The sequence below is a fragment of the Melospiza melodia genome, chromosome 6 (assembly GCF_035770615.1).
Source record: "Melospiza melodia melodia isolate bMelMel2 chromosome 6, bMelMel2.pri, whole genome shotgun sequence".
NCBI lineage: Eukaryota > Metazoa > Chordata > Aves > Passeriformes > Passerellidae > Melospiza > Melospiza melodia.
In genome coordinates, this window is record NC_086199.1 from 57,850,385 (window position 1) to 57,877,738 (window position 27,354).

The window sequence follows — 27,354 nt, forward strand, 5'->3', positions numbered from 1 at the left end:
TTTTTCACCACCTTAGAACTGTGAGTAAGATCATTGTCCTTTAATGTGCCCCCAGATTGTGTTTCAGATCCAGCGCTTGCTGGAGACAAACTGCAACATGGACACGGGCCCTCCTCTGAAGATCAGGTTTGCTTGGGATCCCTCCTACTGGACTAAGCAGCTCTCCAATCTGGGTAAGAAATTATAATAGGCAAATGCCCACAGCTCAGCTAGACAGATGCAGACAATACAGTGCCTCCCATAAAGGGCCCTCCTTTCTTGTTTTGACATCCACTTTTGAAACTCTTGCTATGTTCTGAAGAAAAGCGAGTGTGGCTGAACTCTCCTGTTTTTCTCTCTCCATTTATATCCACTCACCAAAAGACCATTGAGATGTCTGGTGCTTTCAGTCTCTTAGTGGCCAAATGAGCTGAGTACAGCTGAGACACTTGCAATTGCTAGGCACAAAGATGGCTTTAAGACACTGTCTGTACAACAACTACAGTGATACCTATATAGCTCATGTCCATACTGTGACTTTGTTTCTCAGCAGCCACAGGTTTTCTGCAATGGCTTTTTACTGTAAATTCAGCTCAGTGGGCTGATCACTGATCTAAGAGATCAGTTCTCTTCCCATTTTAAGGTATTAAAACATAAAAGGGGTAAAATGCTATCAAAGGTATTTTAAAAGCAGGGAGTAATCTCTTGATGGACAAGATCATTTCATAGGTCACTTCTATTTCCAGCTTTTACAAGTCTCACCTACATAACATAATCTCTTTTATTTTTGTCACTTGCCCCTTGGAAACTGTTTTTTGTACCTGTGCTTATGGATGAGAAGATAAGCTCATACTTCTGTAAAAAATGAAAGTATAAGCCATATCCGTCAGTTAAGATAAAATAAGGTCAATGTTTCAAAGTGTTTGCTGGGTAATTCAACTGTGAGTTCAAGTGACATCAGTAGGAGTTGGATGCGAATTGAAATACTAGATAAATATTGGAAAATTTATCTTGAATGGATGTTGACAGACTGTTGGGATACAATATTTAAATATCTTTTACATTTGAAATGTGAATGATGGCCATTTCCTTGAGTACAGATTTTATTGTATACATTTGTTAAGACTATAGGAGGGAGTAAATTTGCTGGTTTTTTTCCAGGGGGTTTCACAATGGAAGGTGGACACCTTACTCACCCAGATGTGCTGCTCTGTGGAAATATGCAAGGGTTACAGCCCTCTCTGTACCGTGGGCACCCCTCCCCAGCCCCCCAGCTGGAGACCAGCCAACCTCACCAGTTCCCCGCTGCGCTGCCGTGCTCTGCGCCCGTGTGCTGCTCCCACTGCCTCAGCGTTCCTCACCCCAGCAAAGCCCAGCCTTCCTACCAAGACATGAGCCACCACAAGGGCTTCCACCAGCCTCCTGCCCTTCATCAGCAGCACTTCCCTCTGCAGTACAGCCTGCAGCCCCAGGACAGGGAGCCACGGGCTGCCCCCCAGCCCGTGAAGCTGCCGCAGGCCGGGCTGGAGCAGCAGCCGCGCTCGGAGCCGGAGAGCGCGGAGTCCGGGAGGGTGGCAAAGGCCTTCCCAGCCCAGCAGCTGCACCAGGGCTGTGCTGGGGTGTCCCACGAGGCTCAGCAGGTTCCCTTGAGCCACCCACAGGCTCCTCTGCAGACATCAGCTGTGGGAGTGCAGCTGGGCCACGTCCAGAAGATAAAACCCAGCCACGTGCCGCAGCCACCCCCACAGCAGCAGCAGCCCCTGGTGTCTCCCCCGGCAGGGCACGACGAGAGCACCCACAAGCAGGTCATCCAGCAGAGCCTGGACATCATGCACCACCAGCTGGAGCTGGAGGAGATGAAGAAGGATCTGGAGCTTCTCCTGCAGGCCCAGGGACAGCCCAGCTTGCAGCTGAACCAAGCCAAGCCGCCTCAGCACGTTCAGCAGACTATAGTTGGTCAGATCAACTACATAGTGAGGCAGCCCGCCCCAGCACAGCAGCAAGTCCAAGATGAAGCACAGGTATTTCTCTCAAAGTTATTTCCTACTGCATTTAGTCAGTGTAAGCTCAGCAACTGGACACACCTTTGAGATTTCATGTGTTTCTCTGAACTTTTTTATTGGTGTCTTGTCTATGCATGCAGCAGAGAGGCTTCATGCCTCATGCAGATTGGGCCAAAATTTTCTGCCAAGTTTTTCTTTATTTTTTTTCAAATTTTTTTTCTGCATAACCACCCTGGATCCCAAAGATCTATATCTCTCAATAGGCAAGGTGAGCAGTAATGTGGGAGAATAAAAGCACCATCACTCCTCCTTTGTGAATAGATGACAGGAGGACTGCGGTAGTTGCACTCTGCATTTCAACTCTTATTTACTGGAAACATGAAGACCTGAGTCCTTAAAAAGCACTAGATTCTGAATTATTATTGAAGAGACTTAAGACAATTTCTTGGTCTGAGGGTTATTTCCCATTCTCTTGCTGCTGCATCATGTCATTTAAAATTATCATCATTATCCACGCATGCCGTTGTGCTACAGTTTTTTAGCAAGGCCAATGTCTTCCCTTTTCCTCTGTTAGTGAGGAGCCTGCTTTTGAAAGAGGGACAGTTCTTGGTGGTGAGCATCCAAACTACAAGACAGATGAGCTGTAGAATAAAGTGGCTTGGAAATTAATTTAAAATGGTGGAAAGGTAGCTCAGACTTGCCATTGTGTAAATTCTGTGGAGCTGCCACCTTGGATAGTTCTCAAAGTAGATTACCTGCAAGGGCAGACTGCAGCCTTTTGGTGTAGCTGTACATTTCAGCAGGTTTATTGAGTCTTTTTTTCTTTAAGAATTCATAAATATTTGAGAGAAAACTTTCTCCATTTATCTCCCTGCTTAAGGTTGCGTTGAACATCTCTGTTGTTTTAGAGTCTTTTTGGGCTTGTTCATCATGTGTATGCTGTGAGTTGATGCACATTGGTTACTGTTTTTCTTCCTGAGATGTTGAAAAGACAAATTCTCATTTGTGGTTTGTAGGTCTGTGAGAGCTCCACAGAAGCTGATGCCCAGAAGCCTGTCATTCCTCTTGACAAAAGTGACAGTCCCTCCCTGTCACAACCCTTAGAAGAAGAAGCCAGTGGCAGGAGCCACTCCCCTGAGAGCACGCTGCAGCAATCAACTTTCCATCCAGTGAGAAAGGTATAAAGAACTTAAAAAAAAAAATTAAAGGAAAAACGATGATTTAATAATGATTGAATAATATTGAATGTGGCATTGGAGTTTGCAATCAGGTGGAAAAAATTAAAATGCAGCCAAATGGCTTGTAAGTTTTGGAAGGCAGTCACAGCCTGACCATGTGTGTATGTCGCAGTAAGGTGCCAGGATGAGCAACTCTTCTAGAGGCTGATCGTGTTTAGGTCTGGCTGGCATGATTGTTAGGCATGAACTGGCAAATAAATAGATGCTCTATTTCTTCACTGCTTAAATTCTGCCTAGTGTCTGTGTCTAGGGATTTAATTATTAGGAGTCACTAACTACCATACTAGAAGCAGTTAATCTGAAAGAAATAAATAAAGCAGGAGTCAGAAGTGCTGATGAAATCAGGCCTGAGAAGCAATCTTCAAAATAATTGCCTCAGGAACAGCACCACTTATTACTGCTGGAGGTAGAGCGCCTGAAATTCTGTTATACTTCTTCTCATTCCTCATGTCTAAGCAGAAAAATCACAATTTCTCTATATCTAGAATATTTTATTATAAAATAGAGCCAGGCTTTGGTCTTCCCACCTGCTGTGAGGCTCTGAACATGGAAGAAGCAGCCTGAACACAAACAGGAAGGCCAATAGTTATCAGTAGACCATTGCTGGCTCTGGATATCACCTGTGCTTTTGAAGCAGAGAAATCTGCCTTTTACTTCTCTGTACAGCTCGTTTAAAGCACTCCAAGCAACACATCATATTCTGGTTTTTCATGAGTCATGAGTGCATGACTCATTTTGTGTACCATGTAGAAGACTTTCATAGTGCTTTTCCTTGGAATTTGTCAGTGGAATATTTTGGAAGAACTTGTTTTTCCTTTCTATCCTCAAAAAGCAAGTTATTTTTCCTTCTTTTGTATGTGACTTTGTTGATGCAACATGTTTATGATGCAATACCCATCCAGAGAATTGTTGGAGATCCCTTTGGGAGTTGCAGAGATGTGGGCCTGGAAGCAGAGTGCAAATCAGATTTGAAAGCCACAAAGAAATCTGTTTTATGGACCTATAATGGAAGGTTATTCCCAACAGCTTAAGCAAGAAGCATCAGAAAGAGGAAAGAAAATGGAAGCAGATATGGAAGAGGGATACACTAGTGTAGTCTGATGGGAAAAATGGGAATGATAAAGGAGAAAAGGCTGATTTGTTGCTGTAGAAGCTGAGAAGGTGGTAAAAGGAGAATACTTCTAAGGAAAAGAAAAAAGGGTTTTTTGTAATGGTGCTGAGGAGTGTATGCTCTTGTGCAGAAAGCATAGGGGTGTCTGTTTTTTGAGGTGCCTGCTACCTCTTCAAGAAGGGAGAATGTTCAACAGCTACAGAACCCCATCTGTGCTTGTATTCCTCTCTTCTAATGAGCTGTTTGTGATGAAGACACCTGGGTGGGATGAAGATACTGACAGCTCTGGCAATGGCATATTAGAAATGATGAAGGGAAAAAGCACAGCAAGTAAACCCTTGAAATGTCTTCATGAATGCTCCCTAAAGATGTCTGAGTGCTTTTGCTTTACAATTGGATTAAATCTGAGTTTAAATTGGATATTGGTTCCTGTTTAAGATCAAGGGGATGTGTCTGTTCGCTCTCATCTGATCCTCCTGATTAAATGTTTTCACACTCACCTCCAGACAAAAGTTTCTGCATAGATGTTTGTCCATGTGCTCTCACATGGATTATGCTCAGAACGTTTCATCTCTCTCAAGATCATCCTGGAAGACATAGAGAAAGTGAATGTGGACAAGTCTGAAATACCTGAAAAATATGGTGGGGAAAATAGCTGTATAAACCTGCTGCCTGTTGAAGAGCTGTTCTGCCTTTTGGAGAAAAATTGCTGTTGGACTTCTTGGCCTTGTGTTGCATTTCTGCTGAACTCTGGCAGCCTTCAGCTAGGCACAGTATTCCTAGTGGAGTACAGAATTCCCTGTCTGCTGAGATTCTTTCATTAAAGAGAAAGCAGTGTGCATCTGGATTAACTGTTTAGTGGTGTGGTTGCAAAGATCTGTCCAAAAAGGTCAGAAATAAAAGCTTTCTTTAGCTCAGTGTTTTCTTTTTTTTTTTTGGAGTGGGCAAGACTTGATTCGTCCTGTAATTATTAAGCCTCTGTGCATTAATTTTGAAATGTTTTTATGATATGAATTTGATATTATTAACTGATAACTAGATGAATTGTCTGGATACAGGATTATATTTATTCATAAAGCAGTACAGAGAAGATGCTCTTAATAGTTCATGATTTAATTAGTTTGGGATTGTTTTAATTTGTTTTACTCATTTTGGAATATTCATGGTGATATTTTGTCGGTCTGTCTTTCTGTATATTCCTCTAACTGATCTTTTTCTGTGAATTAACTTTTTGTGCAGAATAAATGTTTCTATACTTAGACCATTGATTGTTTGATATAAGTTATAAGTGCTGCACTTTCATAATTCTGGGCTTGATTAGCACTTTTTAAGAATGCCACACTAGGAATGAAATCTTTCTGTTGATATGGAAAATGGATATATTTCATATTCCTTTGTCAGAATACTTCACTCACATAGCCAGGACCTCTGGTTTGGATTGTGGAGTTGTTCTGTCTCCATGCCTGTTAAATACCCAACCTCTCCAGCAGAGAACAAATTTCTGAATAACTTTTGTGTTACCTGCACTGCATTTCCAGGGAGTTGTGCCAAGCTCTAGCAAACAGATTTTACGCAAGCTGTGGAATTGCTAATTTGCAGTGTGAAGGAATGGGTGCTCAATTAACTGTTAGAACTCAAGTTTTAACAGTTTTGTGGAGAGGGTTCTGCAACAATATGATCTTGCTGCTTTTACATAGTATGATATCAAGTTATTAATTTGTGCACAGGACTAGAGAGGTCACCTATTCTGGAATAAAGGTAAGAATAATAAGATATTTTGAGCCTAATTGTGTTTTCAGGAGTAGTAACAGGAATACAGTCTGTTTTGTTTGCATGTACCTAACTGTCATTTCTGGCTGTGATGAGCAAGAGGTCTATAGGCTGCATCTAGCATGTGAAGAAATGTCATGATTACTGTACATCTAGAGCACAGATTTGTAATTTGAGCCTCAGGCACCACTGCAACAGCCACTGGTGTTGATGCAGAGAGAGAGCTGAACATCTCTCCTCCTCACACTCCATAAAGTGCAGCCCCTTCTCCCCACTTTGGAGCAAGACCCTTACCTCTGTTAGCTAATCTTCTGCTTAAAGTGCATCTCTGAATATGTTGTGCACTGCCTTGGTGAGTTATCACTGAGCAGCTGCACCTGATCCTATGTAAATATAGTCAACAGCAGATCCTTAGGGAAGGGCATCAGAAACAGAAAAATATAAACTGATGGTCCACTATCCCAGATTCTGGAAGCCAGCACTTCAAGGATTTTCTGACCTGAAGGTTGTACCCAGACAATTGTGGTTTAGAGGACTTTCAAAGACCCCCCTTCCAGTGAATTAGAAAAAATCAGTGGAAAGGAGTCTATAAAGAGCTCTAAACCACTATTTTGAGTCCATTTTAATACTAGTGTAGAATACTCCTCAGCATTCTACACCAGTTGAGTTTTGCACTTCATGAGATCATCTGTTTGCTTACCTTAAGTCTCTTGCCTGATACCTTCTGATTTTTGTGTTAGGAAAACCAGTGAATAATCACTCTATATTCACCCCATTCATAATATATGTATTTTGTAGGAATACAATGAATTTACTCTTGAGAGTTTGTTTTTGAAGCTTAAAAGGGACTTCTTGCCTCTCTAGAGTTGGGTGAAAGCCATTCTGTTCTTTGGTCCTCTGTGTGTTTGACTATTTCCCCCATATTTTGTGGTTTTGATAAATAATTTTTGAGACCAAAATTGGCAAAGAAAGTGTAAACACTTGGAAATGGTGTGTAGTGCATTATATTTGTTGTGTTTTTTTTGATTCACAACAAGTTCCAGCTTCTTAGTTCAAGAGCTCTGTTTGTCTCAGGCATCATAAATTACCTGAAATGGGGAAATCCCAGGAAATATTCCATGCTATCCAGGGTGCACTTTTCAGAGCACTCTCACAGGCTTCTCTTTTATTTCAAGTATATGCTGTGGCAGCATTTCATGGAAGACTAATATGGTGACAGTTCATGGTGGAACTTCTCTTTTTTTCTTGAAAAACTCATTAAATTTGTTTTCATGAGTTTTTCAAGAGAAATTGAAGGGTGCTGAAGAACAGAGTACAGATTTTATTTGATAGTAGTATTGCACAAAGCATGTTGTGATTACTTAGTGACTGAAAGTAATAATAATTTATATCCAACCCTAGAACTTTAAATCTGACCTTGGGACAAAAATGGATTTCTTGCTGCTATTTTTTTTCCACTTAATTACTATTAATTTTAGAAGAATCAGTGATGAAGGAAATAATAGCCTGGAGTTTGGGGTGCTATAAATTTCTTAAGTAACAGAGTATGTTTTTTACCGTACAGAATTGAGCTGCTCACGGCACAAATGCCTTCATGCTTAATGCAATTAGGTACATTTCCCAGAATGTTAATTTTACAAAACCCTTTTCCTTTGACCTGAAAAAAAGAAGATAAATAAAACATGATGCTGCTTGCTCCATGCAATCTCTTCCTCCTTCCGCTTTAAGCCCGCTCCAGTTTATTCAGACAAATTGCTAAGGAAGATTTGGGTTCTTTCTGTCTTGTGAAAGCGGGAAGGAAATCCTTCGGATTCTGTTCTGAAACTGGGAATGGGAAGCATGTGCAGCCCGTGCTATCAGTGCTGCTGTGTTAAGCAACTGGATTGGAGTAGTACATTTGTTTAACCTTCCAGCATAATGAGCTGCCAGGGGGATTGCTCCACTTAATAGCAGCCGTTCATTACTCTGCATCCATTTGCAGCGTGGTGTTTCTCTCCCATAGCAAAGAGAATTGGCGCTTCCCAGTTTTAGCTTCCTTTATCAGTGACACTTAATGTCAACAGCCCCGAGGCTTTGCCAAAACAATCCTAACAAATCCTAATCCCACTGTTTCAAGGTAAGTATTTGCTTCTCAGAATTCTTCTGTATTGGTGCTGCATGTTTATGCTGGACCTTTTTGGAATGCGACAGTGATCAAAGAAATATTTGAACTGAACCATGTGTTTATTTTTTATTCTCTGCAGGCACTTTGCATGTTCTTTTTTTCTTACTTTTCACTACCATAGCTAAGAAAATTGTGGTAGAAGGCGTTTTGGGGTGGTGATGCTGCTGCCATTATATTATAAGGATCATCAGACCAAAATTAATTATGAGACAATGAGAATTCCATTTATAGTGACACAGATGTAGTTCAATGTGCCAGGCTGTACATTAAAATGTCAAAAAGTTCAAAATTAACCAACAGCTGAAGCCACCCTCTGCCCAAGAGCATAATTAGTGCTTGTTGTTGTTCAAATGTTGCAATGTAAAAGCAATAGAGCTTTTATAAAACAGATAAATCCTTTAAAGGCGTCCCATTTGCAAAATCTAGCTGAACTGTCAAGGGAAAAGAGAAATTTTTGCTAATGGCAAAAGAAATGATTATTTTAGGGAGTGAATTAATAGTCTATTAATGAGCCTTGCTCCCAGTGCATTGTTCACTTCACACTTGACAGCAGCTCCATGGATCAGGATGGAATGTGTCTGTTCTTAACTGTGAGTTTTAATATTTTGCACTGAAAGATCATAATGTTGCTTCATCATTAAAATAACCACAAAATTAACTTTTGCCCCAAGGGAAAGACAGATGGCAGTTTGATGGCCTCATTATTCTTTTTAACAAGAGTAAGGTTTTCCATTGGCTTATATAATCTAAAAAGATCTCTGAAGAAACTGATGCTAGATAGAAGAGTAAAAAGGACATAGCCACACCATGCAACTGAATTTCACCTTCCTGAAAATCTTACATGTGTGTCTCCATTTTTTTTCCCTTCAGTAGGAGTCATCCCAGTGACTACTCCCAGTAAGTAAACTTGTGTCACTGGAGCCAGGAGAAATCCTAAATTGCCTTAGGAGGGGGAGCATTTCACCTGAGCTGCACACAGTGGGTCAGGTCTCACCACATGAGATGATGGCATGTGCTTGTAAACGAGTCAGGGAAGGTGTGGGTAGTGATTGGAGGAGCTGAATGGCCAGAAGGTTTCCAGTTAACTTGGGAGCAAATTTGGATGGTGTGCCTGCCATGTGTGTGCCTCAGCATGGCCATTTCCAATGGAGCACAGCTGTAGGGTACTTCTATGGACTCAGGGATTTGTGGATGCTCCATGCTTTGGAGAACCTGACTAAATAAATGTTTAGCTACCGCACAGGGGCTTAATTAATGCTCACAGTAGACTCTGAAGCAAGGGGAAAAGGCAAGGGCAGATTACAGTTCATCTTCAGCTCGAGCATGAATTCTTCTTGTTTATTTTAGTCTTTTGTGAGTGGTATGGGAACAATTCACATGTTAATTCTGTCATCTGAAAAGGCTTGTGATAAAAGGAGTGATGGAATGAAAAGGTCAATGTGTACTTTGTAGGTCCCATTTGTCACTGCAATTGCAGGAACCTGTTACAAGCAAATTGGGGTGGCAAAGAAACATTTTTGATCTTTATGGACTTTTGGACGTGTGGCCTTGAAAAGTGAATTCCTTGCTGACCTGTGGAGATAACTTTGGTTTGAAACCTCAACATTTTTAGGAATGCTCTGTCAGATAGTCTAAATGGCAAATTTGGGCCTCCTCTGGTGCATTTCCTTAGTGGCTGTGGTCCAGTTTTCTGCTCAAATGTGAGGTGGGAAGAACATGTGTGGCCAGTTCCAGCTGCTTCCAAAAAGTTGTTCTAGCTCAGACAGCTTGGATTCAGGGATGTCCATTGGACTTAAGAGGGGGAGAATGACCACTTCCCTAGCTGCAGGAACCCAGTGCTCCTTGGGGTGCCTTCTGCATGGAGGGACTGCTTAGAGCAGGCTCACTGCAGCTCTGTGTGCTGGAATGGCACAAACTTCCCCTGGTCCTGCACAAGAGCTGACCTCTTTCTGTCTCAAATGCAGGTATATTTTGCCTCATCAGATTAAGTGGTCACTCTTCAGGCAAAGCTCCCATCATAGCATCTATTGCAAATTGACAAAGAGGAAATTAAATTGCATCCATGGTTAGGTGGGAATTAGATTCTGTGGGCAGTATTGTCCTGGCCCAGAGTTGCTGTGCATTGCAAGCAGAAGAATTCAAGGCTGGCAGGAGGAAGGATTTACACAGGCACATCTGGCAGCTCAGGCTAGTCTGCAGTCTTTGCCACTGTGGGGTTAAGATGGACAAAAGTATCAAAATCCCAAATGGAGTATATGTTGAGAAAACTACTAATTAAATTTAGGAAACGGATCCTCTCTCAGATTCACTTCTGAATCACAGGCCTCTAGTGGAGAAATAAGTACAACAATAAATTTAAACTCTAATTCAGATGCAATGGATGTGTTTCTATTGTCTTGATTTGTATTAAAATGAGGGCTACCTACTGTATTGCAGTCAAATGAAAAGGATATAGTCAGTCTAATGTAAAGGATAAAACACCAATGAACTATGATGAAATCAAGGCAAAGTTGTGTATTCAAGTGACAGATCTGTACACTTCCAAAATTCCTTCTCTTTTCTTCACATGGATGCTAGAACAATCTTGTTTTCAATAGAGTCCCCCATTCCAGGGTGTGAGGCAGCTTAAGGAGGTCACCTAGATGAGTGGGTTTGCTTTGGTTTGTGTAACAGCGACTCTGTGGGTTTGGTAGTGACAAATCATGAGACAGTCAAAAATGTATGTTGATACTTTGGTATTCCCTTTCTTTGGAAATTGGGCATGTTTCCTCATTAGTACAGGTAGGATATTTCTGCATTTAATCTGTGTTATTTAAAGGGGAGGAAGTGCTTTAGGTTTTAATGAGACCAACTCACTAACTATCATAAAGTTTTTAGTATCATTAACAGGAGAAATAACTTCATGTACTTAAGTCAGAGTTAGATTTTATTTCTTCTGAATCTTCTTTCTGAATGATTTTATGGTCTTTTAATAAAATGACAAAATTTCTGATTGGAATCTTATTTCTTCTGGGAAAATTTAATGGAAAATAATAGGGTTTATGTCAAGGATTAATTTGGTACAGTGTTCTACATAGATTTCCCAATCATTGTCGGAGTTAAAAATCAGAATCCTTTGAATTCATCTAAGGAAGACATTTTTTTTTTGTAAGCACCAGAAGAGTAACCCAGTTGTCTCCTTTTCCAGTTTTCAGTTTTAATGGTGGAGAATCTAAAGCTTTTATAAGCAGCAGAGGATTACAATAGATTCTTACAGCCCTGGTGACACAACTGTTTGACTATGTCAAGCTGAAACTGAGCATCTCATCTATTATAGAAAGAACAGCAGCATTTTGCTGCTGGAAAGCTGATTAATATATTGCATTTTTTTCTTCTTTTTGCTTTTCCCAGCGTTCAGCATCTCTGAGCTTTGTGGGCTTTCCAAGCAGTGCAGAAATGGAATTGTCTCCCACGAGGTTACCCAGCTCAGCCGACCCAGAGGCGAAAGGTGCAGCTGCTGTGACACCTGGCCTGTCCCCAAACGCCCTCTGTGAGTGTGACACTGCAGCAGAGCCCCAGCCCAGCTACAGCCTGGCCCTGGGCAGGGCTCCCAGGGACCCCAGCCCTGGGGCTCCTGCTGCCCTTGTACCCAGTGATGCGCTCCAGGGAGGCACCAAATGCAAGGTAGGGATGCCTCTGAGCAGACTCCCTCTGCTCAGAGGGAGTCCACTTCCCTTTACAGCACGTTATTGTTGGTCAACAGTCAAAATGCTGTTTCAATTACAGTTTTCCTTATCCTGGTATTTGAAGACTGATTACAAATTATGTTCTTAACATGAAAAGAAGGAAAACTCATAACTGAGTTTTGCATTTCTTTCTCCCCTTCCTCCTGCAGCTAGAAAATGAAGACTTCAGTGCTGTGGATTGTCTTCTAGAAAACAGCTTGGCTACTGCTGGGCAAGAGGTAGTTAATGAATTAACTCTTTCTATGCAAAAAGTGATGGAAGAACCTATTAATCTTTCAATCAAAAAGTCTCAGCATTGCACTTCTCCTTCTGAACTGCTCAGCAACACTTCTTTCCTGCCTGTGAATGCCAGAATGAGACAACCTAGAAGCAAAGAAGGTACCAGGCTTTTAATTACTTCTTTTAGGTTTGGTTTTTTTTTTCTTAGCACTGTGCATTGCAAGCATGGCAAAGCAGTATGCTTATTAATATACTTACATGTAAATGTGCTTTTCCAGCAAGCTTCAAATGTTATCAGAGTACTTAATCCAATGGAAAAGTGTGTTTGATCTCATTTGTGGAGGAAAAACATGGAAATGATATGCTTTGAATTTGTAACATCCCTCATCTGTGAACCAGAAACGAGTGTGACTGTGTGAAGTACCTGGAGTATTAGTTCTTTTAGAAGCACTCCTGTTAATGAGACCTGCAGTTATGACTACTGAAGAGCTGGTTTGAAGAGTCCAAATTCAATTAAAAAACCCCACATTACTTCCAAAATGTAATGTGCCTTCTGCTAAGTCCTCCACATCAGTAGCATACCAAATTTTTGTTAACACATTGCTCAGCATGTGCCTTTGCTTGGCTCTGTCTACTGTGGAACATTCCCTTCAGCCAAGGCCTATTTCTTCAGCCCTAATGGAGAATTAGGCTTTACTTAACTCTTTTCATGGGCAAATTGCCAACATCGTGCTACACTCTAAAGGCTCATTCCTGCAAACTCTGAAAGTCAATGGGACTATTCATGCAAGCAAGGGATTGCAGGATCAAGCTGTTATCCCATGACTTATGCCGATATTTGGCTGCATTTCTCTATAGAAGATGAATTAATATTTCTCTCTCTGTGCTGTATTTTTATTCAGAGAATTCTAATTAGTACAAAGGAGGCCTAGCCCGGTGAGCCAAGGAAAAGTATTTGTCTTCTCTTCAATGTCCCATGCCAAACCGTGGCAATTATGGCACAATCATTTGTGTGAGCTGTAAGAATCAGGGGCACCCCTAAAAAGCTGTGCCTCAGGCAGGCTGAAGTGTCTTGGGGAGGAGCAGCAATGTGGTATCTGGGGTGGCTTGTGTGACACCACACAGAGGGGCAGCCCCAGCATTCAGAACCTCACTGTCAGTAGAGGATGCTGCAGATTTATACCTGCTGGGTATAAAATGCAGGCCTTGTTGTGCAAGGGGCTGGAAAGCCTCGAGAGCTGAATTCAGTGCTGCTCCCTTTTCACAAGGAAGGATCAGGAGCGAGCAAGTCTCATTCTGACAGTGTTTAGGATCATCCAGTGAGGAGATACAGTCACCAGTGTGCCATAAAACATGAATTCTGCTGCAGAGGCAATGCTAACTCTGCTGGTGGCTCTGGGTAAGACTGCTGGCTTCAGCAGTGCTGTGCTGCCAAGCCTCATTCCTTCTGGTAAATGTCTCCAGTGACTCATCCTTTTCTAATAGCAAACCTAAACACTTCAGCCTAATTTAAAACAAAATTATTCTTATCCTAGGCATACAGGAAGTGGTAAAAATTGTGCTGTGATAATTTTCCCTCTTACAGACACTTTTCTTTCTTATGACTTGCATAAACACCCCTCCCTCCTCTTCTCTTTCCTAGACTAAACAAATCTGATGGTTTCAGCCTCTCCTCATGGGTCAGGGGTTTGATTTTTTTCAAAACCACCTCATTCCTCTGTGCTATTTTGGGTTCTCTGCAATTAAAGAGTGCTGCCCACAGCCAAATGCAGTGCTCAGCTGAGGCCTCTGGGATGCCATGCAGAATCAGGGTTTCAGCTCCTTGTGTTTAACATTCCTTGCTGCTGGTGATACCCTGCAGGATGGCATTCCTCCCTTCTGCAGCAGCAGCATTAGGGGGTTGACTGTGTAGAGAACAGCTCCCTTTAACACTTAATTCCTTCCAAGAACATTTTCCTAGGCAGTTGTTTTCCTTTGGGATTACATTAATCTGACCCTTTGTGAGCACAGTTACCTCAATTCAGTCCTACTGATTAAGGAGATTTTTCCTCTGATGCCCTAAGGTCTATTTTTAACTGAAAACATTCTCCACAGTGCAACCCTTCTAGTTTGGTGTTTCCCACAAATTTTACAGGCACTATTTTTTGATGGGCTCAGTTGCTGATGGAAATGTTGGTTAATGTAGGAAGCCAGCACCACTGGAACACCCTCTGCTTTGAGAGTGTGCAGCGAGAGCTGCTCCTTCAGCTCGGTGTGCAGTCTCCTTTAGGAATTCTGTCCATGACAGGGCTGCCCACCCTTCACCAGAGCAACAATCACAAGTGAATAATGCCTTAGGTGTGATGTGAAATGCACCTTTCCTTGTTAGTCTTCATTTTATTGTTCCTTGTGACAGGTACTGTTGACCTGAGCTCGACTTCCTTTTAAAAATCATCTTTTTTGGCCTTCTCTTATCTCGAGATAACCACGATATTGTGTTTGTTTCTTGTTTGTATTGACTGTGTCAAACTAATTCGTAACAAAAGGTGAGATTACAAAATTTTTCAGTTGATTTGTATTTCTGAGGACATCCACTGAGGTATTTGTCTCTATCCTATCCCATCTCCCCAGAACTGTGCTATTACTTGTGTTTAATGTCAGTAAAAACTACAGCCAAATGCTGATACAGCTACAAAAAGGTACAGCTAAATAAATAGACAGTTTTGAGTTGATGTGTTTATGTGTTCCAGACACTGGAGGAAAGAAAAGAATTATAGTGTAACTTTTGTCCTGTGGTGTCAGATGGGAGACACAATTTACTTCCTGTTTTCAAGTAACCGGAATTATCCAGAAGCTTCTTTGCATGGAGCTGGAGACAAAAAAGATTTCCTGAGCCCTGGGGGTTCAGACCTCATTGGGTCTGTTTTTCTCAAGTGAAGGCTGTATGGCAAAGAGGATTACTTATGTTGTTTCCATGTATATGGATGTGTGTAATATGGCTGTGTACATAAGTAATTCCCTGGAAAATAAATAATTTCTACAAAATATTTCATATATGCTCCTTATATTTAGAGCAGAAGCTGTATTTAAAAGTATAAAAGACAAAGGCTCTGCACTAGAACAGAAAATAGCATGCACATTTTCTATACATATAGATGAAATTATTCCATATTTCACTTATGATATCATATTAAACACCAGTCAGAAGTACATGAATATTGAAATACTTTCTACCCTAATCTGCCTGTGATATTATAAATATTTTATTCATTTTCTTATCTTCTGTTCCAGATTCCAATAACTGTGAAAAGGAACATTTTGAAATGGATATGAAAAGCAATCAGAATGTCAGGTAGCAGAGTCTTTTTTTTTTTTTTATACAAAAGCACTGGCTGTGAAATTTTATGCATGTATTTAGAAAATTTGTCATACTTAATGATGATGGAGAACTTAAAAAGATTTCTAGATTCCTTATAGGTATTAGTTCTGAAAGTTGTAAAGTGCTCTCCAACTTGAAAACAGCAATGGAAAAGAAGTAGTGAATTCATGTATTTCTGTGTAATTTTCCAGAATGAATAAACACTTGCAAACCTATCTCACTTGAACAATTAGAAAATGTTAAGCCTCAATGAAAGCTAAATGATATAATGGGAACAGGACTAACATTACCTCAACAATTTTATAAAATTTGGTCTTCAGCCACTGCTGTGATAATATGGTCAAGTTGATGATGTGCTGTGCTCCTGTTGAAAACAGCCACACTGAAAAGTATAAAATATTACTTTAATTGTGGTAATTAAGAATACAGAGAGCAGGGCAAAGCTTTAGCACAGGAGTTAGTAATGTATTTACACATATGATTAATTTAAAGTGATTGCAGTCACATTTCTTAAAGAATTGGTTTGTGAAAAAGTATCAACATTTTCAGTGTTTGGCCACCGGAGTCACTGAGGAAAAGGAGCATAAAAATGGTGCATCAAACTGAGTAGGGAGGAGAATTCTGTGGAGTGTGGATGGATTTAATCCCGTGTCCTTTTGGCTGCAGAGGTGCCCCCCAGGAGCAGAGGATCCCCTACGTGCGGCTGGAGCGGCTGCAGATCTCTGCCTCGGAGATGGGCGAGCTGCCTGTGTTCAAGCTCCAGCCACAGCACAACGGGCAGGAGGGCAACTTCCTCCTGGTCATCGAGTGTGGCACACGCTCCTCAAGCATGTCCATAAAGGTGAAGGGATTTTCTTCAGGATTTACCTGCCTTCTGCCCTTTTATCCCACTGGTTTGCAGGCACAGTTTCTGGAATATTGTACAGCAAAAAAGTCTGTTGATTTGTTTGACTCTCGGGTACTTCTGTAATGGGTTGTGGTAAAGACAGTACAGCTTTGAGCTTGCTCCTGCAAAGCTCAAGTGGAACTCCCTGCATCTTCCATTTCTGAAGGTTTGTAGTGTTTTCATGTTCTAAGGAACGACTTGGCTCACCTGTCAGGTTACAAATACAGGATAAGTAGCTTAAAACTGGCCTGAATATGTATTTGAGTGGTAGGAACCAATCCCAGAAATCACAGTGCAATAGATTTTAAAAATCTTTGTAGTCTATTGCTTCAGTGGAGTCTTGGCTGTGAAGACTTTCCACAAAAGCGAACAGGAATTTCTGGTGGGAAAAAGATCTAAACCTTTTCTATGTTTGGGTTTCTTTTGGGGGGGATGGTGGGGAGGTTGAGCTGTTTACCTTAAAATTTTCAGGTGAGATTGTAGAATATCCTATTTCTATCACCTGTTGTGTAGAATCTGCACAGCTCTCTCACTGTGCTATGTGGAGGAAATGACCTGACCAAGGTGACCTGGCCAGCCAGTGGCAAATGCCAAGAGTGTGGACCTCCTGAACTCCAGTAGAGTTCATTGCAGAGAAGCACTTTGAAGCACTTGTTGGAAAACTGTTGGTAGTTGTGCCTTCCAAGTACAATAAGTACTTGGTAATCTGCAGATAACCAATGATGCTTTATGCTGGTGTGTGAAAATGATGATTGTGTGATCCCAGATTTTTCTTCCTTCAAGATAAATAAAGATAATCCAGCTGAAGGACAGAAGTCCAAAGAGGATGGGAGATTTCTCATCTCCCAGGCTGCAGGACAGACACAATCCCCATCTGTTGATCAGAAGCTCAGCAATGGCATCTCCAGCATGAAAAAATCCCCGGTTACTCAGGAAGTCAGTCCAATTGAAAATGAGGATTTCTGTGCTGTGTGTCTTAATGGAGGAGAGCTGTTGTGCTGTGATCACTGCCCCAAGGTCTTCCATCTCTCCTGCCATGTTCCAGCTCTGCTCAGCTTTCCAGTGTGAGTATGGATGACATTTCACTACTGTGCTGTTCCTGCTCACTGCCTGGGGGCAGAAGATATCCTCAGGGATTGATGTTGCAGGCTTATGCAAGGGCTGCATCTCTCACTTGCCTTTTTTGTTACTTTTTTGTCTTACATGCAAGGAACTAGATGAATTATGAAAAAGAACTGTGTCCTGTCACTTTGTCCTTTCTGCAGTTAACTGGCCTGTACAGCCACGGAGGTGGCAGACCAGATTAAAAAATGTTCATGTGACTCACTGGAGAAAAATAAAAACCTAACTCTCACATAGAATCTGGAGCGTAGACATCAGCTCTTCTTGGCAGAACAGAGACTAGCACAAGGGAAGGGCAATCAGTGAGGTTTTATTCAGTTTGTTAGCAAATTTTATGGGAAATATAAGATTATCAGGGCTTTTGTGGAAATATTTTAGTCATTGCTTTGCCTAAGAAACAATCTTTTGCAACTTGTCACAGATAGATTGTATGCAATGAACCAGAAATAGACACATGTCTACATACCAACCTTAAAAGTGAGACTGAATAATGTGCATTACTGTGGTATGTAAATTCTAAATTTGTTACAAATCATTACTAAGTGGAACTAAAGTCTACTTAATTTGAGCCAAGCTCAAATCATTGTCTCAGCTGAGAAAAATATGTTGTAAGGTATTAACTTGGATATTCTTGTTTCTCCTTTCTGTTTAAAAACCAGGACTTTTCTTCTCTTGGGTTTCATTATTTTCTGTAGTAGTGGAGTTATTACCTTCTAGTTTCAAAGCACTGAAAACCAAATTTTCCTGTTAGAATAAACTTTAAAGACCAAGTTAAACTCTAATGAAGTAAATTAATTCTTTAACTAAAGTTATATGTTCATAATTCTTGAATATATCTTCATCTGTAGCTATTCAGACCCTGATGTTGTAGAAGTTGCATCACTGCCTTCACTAAATTCCTCAAGAGGTTTCTGAAAATGCATCTACTAGCATGGACACACATGCCCTTGCTGGTTTATGTCTGTTTGATTTGGGGACCTGTGTTATCATCACACCTTTTCTGATAATGTTGATTTCTTAGATAAATATGTCAATTATTGTATCAATTGATAATTAATATCTCAGTTATCAAAAGGGTCTGGGTTTGTCTTATGAACAGTTGCTGCCTGTTTTTCCTTAGTGTTTTGCTTTTTTTCCAAAGCAGAACTTGAATCAGTGCAGCTGCATGCACTGCTGGTAGATTATTTCAAACACATTTTTGTTTTCTTTTCCTTTGTGACAGGAAAAGAGTTGTGAATAGAATCTGAAATGATTATACTTCTAAGTGGATTCAGATGCAATGCAAAATATCAAATACAATGGGCTTCAGGTTGCCTGCTATCATAATGCTAGTTAAGGATGAGGCTTTCAGTGGTTCTGAGATTTGCTGTTTGACAAGGTTATGGAGAAAATTCCCCACAAATTCTTTTGTTTCCTGTTTTGCAGGGGGGAATGGGTGTGCTCGCTTTGCCGTAACCCTGCGAAGCCAGAGGTGGAGTACGACTGTGAGAACACTCGCTACAGCCACAGCCACAATGCACAGTATGGCCTGGCTGACTGTGATCAGAAGGTGGGAATCATTATATAGTGCTCTATTTAGAGCAGGACATATGACCTCAGCATGAGGCTTTGCTTTTTCATGAGATGGTTTTCACTTGGCTGCTACTCAAATGTTACGCACAGTAGTAAATATAACAAAAGCGTTGTTGTTTGGTTATATATTATTTTGTATATTATTTGGTCTTCTTTCTAGACATTGCTCTTCAATTTAAAAATGTTATAGAAACAGGAAATGTTTCTATAACATTATAAAAATGTTATAGAAGCAGGCAGATGTGGAAGTTCTTTTCTACATTGAACAGGAAGTCACACTGAAGAGCAGAGCTTTCATGAGTCAGTTTTGCCTGGTTTGTGACTCTGAATCTTTTTGCTTTAAAACTTGGCACCTTCTCAGACTTCTACTTGGGTCAGTGCAATGACATTTTTGTGATGAAGACACTTTTTGGGCACTTTTGAGTTGGATTGAAATCATCAAACTGTCGTCTTCTTATGTCCCATTAGTTCCCTTGAAGATATTTAAGCTTTTAACTCAGTCTAGAGGAAAGCTTATCACTTGACACACCTATTACTAGTTTTCTCTACCAAATCTTGCATTAAATAATGGCCTTTTCCTAAAGTCCATAGTATTTGGAAAGCACAAATTCAATATAGATGTAATGTGTATGTTGGCGATAACTGGACAGAGAGGAAGCGTCCACACAACTGAGTGCAGATGATGAGCTGCCCCTGTTTCTACTGGATTTGTACAATTGGGCAAAAGTTATTGGGATTTGGTTCTCAAATAGTGAAATCCTATTTGGAAAATTGAATTGATTAAGAATTCCATTTTTGTGAGAAAATATGGTTTATAATGCTTATATAGTGCATTTTTTTCACTAATAAACAAGCCAAACACTAGTAGAAGTGTTTTACAAGTTAATGATGATTAAAGGGAATAGTTTTCATGCAGTACTACCAACTTATATCCATTCATGGAAACCAATGTGAGCAGTGGGAAACATTGCCCATTTAACTCTTTCCACATTGTTGCTGCTATTCTCCCAGTTGAGAGCCAAGGAATAGATCTGGAGCACACAAAGTAAATAATGATAGTCATTAATTCCCAAGAATTTCCAGGAGAATGTTGCCTTTCTTGCATTTCTTGATTATCCTTATTTTCCAAGGTCTAACAATGCTATGAGGCAAAACATCCCCCTGACTAGACTGAAGTGTGCCATTTTGTATCAGAGATTAATTTGAGAATTATCTTTTTTTAAGTATGATTGATTAACTAAGGGCAAGAATGAAAGTCCCTTGTTTTGAACTAAAATTTATTACAATTTTGGCTTCCACAGAAGTGTGAAAAGTTGGTGCTCTCCCTGTTCTGCAGCAGTATGAGCCTCCCATTCCATGAACCTGTCAGCCCCCTGGTAAGTACTGCATGTGCAGGGATCAGAGAGAATCCAGAGAGCCTCACAAGCTTCTCCTTTGTTTTCTTGAAAGATATTCATTAGGGCTTTTTTCTGAACAGTATTGCTTCCTAGGGAAGGGTGGGTGTTTCCTCTTCCAAGTGCCTTGAAGGTATCAGGCCAGAGGCAGGGAAACATTTGGCCAGTGCTCAGGCCATGTCTGAGTGCCAATTTAATAAGCTGGTAGAATGGCAAAGGTGTATGAGGGGTTCCTGTGATTAAAAGAGTTGACTTGCTATGTACATGGAGAATATTGTATAGCCATAAGAGAAGTTTTCTCTAGAAGCAACCCTGAACTCCCTCTTTCCTTGTGCTGTGCACACAGAAGGTAAATGTGACTGTGCAGGGAAGATGTAGAGATATCTGCTTCATCCATCTACTCCACATTTGCAATATTAACTGTCTGCTGTAAGGGAGGTGGAGACTTACACTATTGTAACAGTAGAGCGCTATGTGCTAAAAGTTGAAGAGGGGAAAAATGAAGTTTTTATGTGAAGGAGTAGTTCAAATAATGATTAAAACCCATTCCACCTAATAAATCTTGCAATGGACTTATGGAGGAAATTACCTAACAAGTAGGTTTAGACCCTGAAAGATTTAAGAAGTGGGATATCCTGGTACCTGATGCCCATTGAAAAAAGCTTTTGTTGAACTTTTTAAAGAGTGCACAGTGTCCTATTTTGAGTCACTCTTGACAGACTACTTCCCACATTATCAGCTGAAAGTATCACAGCATATTCTTTTCGTAATTGCTAGGGGAAAATGTCAGCTAGTTATCAATGTTACATATATTATTGATCATGGTTAAATTTGGGTTATGGTTTTCTGGGGATAAACTTTACAAAGTGCAAGCAGCAGAGTAGTCACTGAAGTGTGCTATTTTTAGGATCATCTTGAAAACAAGTAAGTTTTAATCAAATCCAAAAGCACCCAGGAAGACAATGAGCAAGTGTACACACTAAAAGATTAGAGCTCTCCATCCTTATGCAAGGATTCCTCTGCAATGACTTCTGTCCAAAATTGCATAGAAGTCACTGGAGAGGAAATGTTTTAATGAAAAATGTCACATACCTGCCTTTTATTCTTATTGCAGGCTCGGCATTATTATCAGATCATCAAAAGGCCAATGGATTTGTCCACCATACGAAGGAAGCTGCAAAAAAAGGACAAGTCCCACTACTCTGCACCCGAGGAACTTGTGACTGACGTGCGTCTCATGTTTTGGAACTGTGCAAAGTTCAATTATGTATGTTTCTAAAATGCTTGTGTGGGGGGGACACAAAGCAGGGGTTGGCTCTTTCAGTGGCTGTCCCACTGGTGCAATTACTGCTTCCATGGAAGTCAGATGTAGGATTGGGATAAACAAAAGTATTGATTAATTTTATTCTTTGGAAATTGTATCAGGGCTTTTTTAATGACAGGAATGAAGTTTGTATGAAGTTATATATGTATTTGAGAACTTGAGATCTAAAAAGAGGGATCTAAAGAGGGACATCTTCACAGACAGCTCTATGGAATGTTGCTGTGTTTGCTGTGAGAAGCCAATCACAGCCAGCAAAATACCTAGGGAAAATAAAATGCACAGAAATTCCTAAGCAGTGATCGCTGCTGTTCTTTCTAGTTCACTGTGAATTTCTACTTCTTAGAGGTGCATAAATGTGCTCCTTAACAGCAGCATCTGGTTTTTACTTACACTGGAAATGCAGAGAGACTAATGGGCTGTAGGAAGTGTGCAGAGACTAATGGAGATGTAGCAGACAAAGCCAAGGAGAGGTGTTGGGATGGGGTAGTTATTTGGATTTGATCCTAGATGATTTCTGTGTGTGGTAGCACTGAATGGTTATTCATTCCCTCACAGCCGGATTCCGAGGTTGCTGAGGCTGGACGATGCCTGGATGAGTTCTTTGAGGACAAACTGAGAGAGATCTATCCAGACAGGCATTTCCCTTCAATGCAGCAGGATGACTCTGATTCTGAAGACTTGGAGAGCCAGAGCAGCCCCGTGGCATCCCAGAATTTCCAGTGGCCATCGTACGGGCAGGAGTGTGTGCAGCCCAAAAGGAAACGGCGCCACGCTGTAAGATTGCAAAAGCAAAAGCACTTGGTTGCCAAGTGGCCTCCCTGCTAGTTCTGTTTACTGCTACTGATGGGAAGTTTTGGCAGGGCTGTCTGGGAAAACTGTCAAGCTTCTATCACGGATGTGTGATCAGTTCTCCATGTTATGTCGCAGTCCCTTGAGTGGAATAAAGTGTCAGATGTGTATAAATGTGCGAGCGGGAGCAAATGAAGCCTCTCAGGCTGCGCAGTTATCTTCCTAGCAGAAAACTCTGTCAAGGTTTGTAAAAAGATTGAGCCCTTTAGCTATTCATTGTTTGTTTCCTTTGTACACAGGACAGCGAAAAAACTAAAAGAATGATGTTTCAGCCAGCTAACAGCCTTCCTCAGGTATGACCTCCTCAAGATATGAGATTTGAGGAATCCAGCAGCATGACTGGCAGAGTTAAGGTGTGTGGGAGGAAAGCAAAGTGCTCAGGCTGTTTATTGAAACTCTCCTATTCTGCTGACCATATGCCTTATTTCTAGATCTTGTGGATAGACAACAGATCAAAATGTTTGTTTAAATCTGTCAATATCCCATCTGTTAAATCACATGTATGTTTCACAGTGTTTACACTGAAGTACTAATGTCTTGGTCATAGGTAATGATAAACAATAATAAAAATAACATCCTGGTGATACCTCATACTGCAGTACTGTTTCATAATCTGTTCAATGTGGCATTGCTATTTTATAGAGCACAGGTAACCGTGTAATAATCTTGCAGCCTCAGTGTGAATGTTGGCCATGCTTTGTGACAAATACAATGTGTAGCCATTAAAGCTGTAGTCCTGTTATCTTATTCAATGATTTTTCTGGGAACTTGACTGCTCCAAAACCTGTGAGATAATGTGATTATCTGATTAGCTGTTTCTTTTGAAGCACAGCGTTGTCATTAAATCAGGAAAGAACAAGTGATAGTAGTGCTAACACAGGGGCTCTTTGAGGGCTGGTTCTCAGTGCGTACTAGGTGCTCTGTTTGCAAGGCCTCCTTCTTCTGGAATCTAATTCATGCTTGGTAAAGCAGTGTGGGATTTTGTAGCTCTCGAAGGCAGCATTTTTATACAACCCAAGGCAGTTGTTTTTCCATAAAGTAGATATTGGAATTCCGCAAATTAACTATGGAGCGAATTACATGGTTCTAGAAGTGCCTATAAAATAACGTCATTTATTTCTGACTTTCTTTTTGCTTATTACCTGTAGCTGTGATTATCAGCAGTGCTAGAACATGATGATAATGCAGAAGCGCAAACAGAAAGGCTAAGATTTCCTTTTTTTTTCTAAATTTCACAATGTATAGGCAGAACACAACCAAGAACAGATTTAGAGTTCACTTGAACAAAGGTTATGTGTCACTGTAGAGTCTGAAGGGTGGGGTGGGTAACAGGACATCACACCTGAGCAGAGTGAAAGTTTGCAAGCTGCTTCCCACCCCTTCCAGCAGCAGGTGAGGCAGCCACATCTCTGCATGGCCAGTGCTTTCCTCATGTGTGTGAGGGGCATCTTCCTCCTTAGAGCTCTGCCCAGCAGAACAATCCAGACTGGGGCCTAGCTCTGACACAGGAGGTAGTTGCAGACCTCAAACACAATTAAAGTTCATTTTAATTAGGTTCCTGTAAATAAACATGATATTTTCAGCATAGTTTATATGGGCTATTTTGTCTGGTAACCATGTATGTTATTTTAGATAACACTTTAAAGGTTTATATATGAAATAGTAATAAGATATGAAAGTTATATTCTACTGTGTGTGACTTACTGTTTGCCCTTTACCTGGTAGGGTGCTAATCTTTCCTTTTCTTTGGAGAAATGAAAATCTGGATATTAGAAACTGACTGGCAAACTGTGAGATGAAGGGACAGCCTTTACATTTTCTAATTGTGAACTCATATATGTTTGCTTTCTGTCAAATTCCTCAAAACAGTGAGAGTCTTGGCACAGGACAATGAGTGCAGGTTTGTCACTGAATTAATCACCCTTATCTGTGCTGCAGGTATCATTTCTTCTCTGTTCCTCCACCAAAGAACTGTCTTTTACCATTACTGGTAATTATTACCATAATGCAAAAATGGTATGCTTTTTAGACTTCATCTAGGGGCAGTGGTAAAAATGTGAGAGATTAGTGATGGCTTCCTCTTTTCCTGGAAGAGCAGAGTCAATGACAACCTCCTTCTGTTTCTTAAAGGCTGTAAGGTTATTAACTGTACCATTAGTTTTGGAGAACACCTATTTAAATAAAGTTTATCTAGGGTGTATTATGCTTTTATTAAAAATAGAAGTTTCCGAGCTTGTTTTTGTAAATAAAACACCTTTTTGGGTGTGTTCTGGCAGGACTGAATGACCTGAGCACTCTTAAGGCTAACTTAGATTCTGATTAATACTCTAAGACTAGTAACAATTGAAAAAAAAAAAAACCAAAAAACTTCATAAACCTCATGTAATGTTGGTAAGCAGAACAAAAACTGAAGTCCTAAGTATGACTTAATATATTTTCAAACATGAATCCATAGGTCAGCAAATTCCCAGTACAGTGCAGGTTATGGGAACAATATAATTTTTTACATGTAATGGGTTACATGTATAAAGGGAAAATCCTTTCTGTGTTTAAACAGTTGGAAAAGAGATTAATTGCAATTTCATAATAGGTCTGTCAAAGAAGAAATGACAGCTACAGATTTAGCTTTGATTACCCCCCAGACAATTTCAAAGACCTGAGTGTTCCAGCATGGTAACAGGAGGATGGCATCACAGTTCATACAAACAGGTGTTTAACCATACACATTAACCAATGACTGCATGTTTGTATGTGTAATGTGCATTGCTGAACAATAAAACATGTGAAATGTCTTTTTGCACATCAATCTGAAATTTTTTGCTCTCAGTACATCTGCTTTCAATTCACGTATGGATTGTATAATATAATTTAACAATCATCAGCTAAATTGCTCATAACTTCTGATAGCAGAACAAAGCAGTTATGAAAGCAGCTATGCTAACACAGGAGACAGCTTGCTGTTTGTGCTAATATTTTCAATACCAAGTAGATATTTTGCCTTTTTGTTTTTCAGTTGCTCTAAGTTTTTGAGAAACAAACATGACAAGAACAAGTAGCAAAAAATGTTTGTTGTTTAAATGTCTGTACACATAAAGTGCCAAGAAACATGCTACATATTAGTGAGAGGAAAAACATATTGTAATGTATTAGTCTGGGGGAATCAGAAGACATATTCTAAAACTGGAAATGCCAAAAATTGGAATAATTTACCAAAAAGAACAAAAATTCTCTATTGGCAAGAAGTCAAGCAGACACTGCAAGTGTTTTTATATTATTATTGGTTCCTCTCTGTTTGGTTTTTGGGAAAATAAAACTACCAGCACCAACTTTCTGACCTGGAGACCTATTGGCTTGAAGGGTAAGTAATCCTTCTCTCAGGGTTACAGCTGTGCTGATCTTAAGACATAATTAAGAGATAATTTATAGTTAGAGGTTACTTTTTATTGTATAAGTAGGAAAGCATAGAAAATCTTCTGGGCTCACTATTCCTTCAAGTGTTAAATACAGGCAGTAAACTCTGTTCTAGAAAAAAAGCCTAAATATCAGCTGAGTTGCTCTGATTTTATTTAGCTGTCAAATGAGATAATCTGGGGGAAATAAAGATAAGCAGTAGTCATAGGCTGAGGAGTATGCACATCTTTTGAAGCTATATTTGTAGACCAGGAGCATGAAAAAAGAGAAGTGTTTTTTTTGAGAAATGCTGCCCCACTGTCTGTTCCTGTCTGTTAGTAAATGTTTTTGAAAGTATGTTTTAGTGTGTAGTTATGTGTGTTCTCACGAGAGCATTTAGTAAACTGGTAGCATTTAGATTAAGGGGACTTTTGTAGAAGTTTCTATTAGGATAAGTAAAACTAGGAAGATAGTATTTGGACGTGTTTTTCTGATAAAAGTGTTTGCTATGGTGAATATTACTGTGGAAATGAAAAATTGCAGTGCTCAAATTTGCTGTCACATATCCAGGTCCAGTTGTTCCCTTTTCATTCCAAGTGTTCTAAAAGAGGTTCTTGAAAGATAATTTTTGGATGACCTGTTCCTGTTTAGAGTGGAATTTGTAACAGAATCCCTGTAAATTTCAAATCAGAGCTAATGTTTGGGTTGTACCTTTAAAATTGTGAGATTTGCACATTGCAGAAGTAGCTCATTGCCAAGTCTTGTGCTGAGTGCCTGCACCAGAATGATAATTTCTCCTGGCTGAAGGAACAAACACAGCACCCTAACAGGGCTTCAGATGTTGAACTCTGCTCACAGAAACTCACAGAACTTAATCTGGTTTTATACTGGGCCTAGCAAATGCCAGTGTTTAAAGATCATTAAAAAGCATCAAAATTTGATGTGATCTCTTTGGTTAATGACACTAAAAGAGATAGACTGTTGTGCCAGGATGTTTTATACAGTCATTCCTGGATTGTATGGTAATTTATAAGTTAGTGTTCATACTGTAAATAATCACATTTTTATTTACTACACTTTTAATGTTTTTTTGCAACAGCATTTAATCAGGCCTAGATTTAAGTCAAGGAAATAGTTTATGCACATGTCTATACCACAGTGTGTAGCCTGTGGTGCAGTGCAACACTTCTGAATTTACAGCCCACTGGGCCAAGCTAAACAGTCCTTTCCTGTGACAGAACAGCAAATGG

General features: G+C 40.2%; 1 protein-coding gene across 2 annotated transcripts in view; it reads left to right on the forward strand.

The window, feature by feature from the left end:
* The window catches only part of TRIM66 (tripartite motif containing 66), a 45,982-nt gene extending 22,584 nt beyond the window's left edge, over positions 1-23,398 (forward strand). For both annotated transcript variants that reach the window (XM_063158508.1, XM_063158509.1), the window contains 12 exons: positions 56-173; positions 1,141-2,000; positions 2,999-3,160; positions 11,656-11,928; positions 12,140-12,368; positions 15,480-15,540; positions 16,234-16,408; positions 17,237-17,517; positions 19,001-19,124; positions 20,449-20,523; positions 21,656-21,808; positions 22,421-23,398. In XM_063158508.1, the coding sequence (XP_063014578.1) occupies positions 56-173; positions 1,141-2,000; positions 2,999-3,160; positions 11,656-11,928; positions 12,140-12,368; positions 15,480-15,540; positions 16,234-16,408; positions 17,237-17,517; positions 19,001-19,124; positions 20,449-20,523; positions 21,656-21,808; positions 22,421-22,690 (2,781 nt within the window). In that variant the 3' untranslated portion in view covers positions 22,691-23,398. The remainder of the gene's footprint in view (positions 1-55; positions 174-1,140; positions 2,001-2,998; positions 3,161-11,655; positions 11,929-12,139; positions 12,369-15,479; positions 15,541-16,233; positions 16,409-17,236; positions 17,518-19,000; positions 19,125-20,448; positions 20,524-21,655; positions 21,809-22,420) is intronic.
* Positions 23,399-27,354: the final 3,956 nt, after the last annotated feature.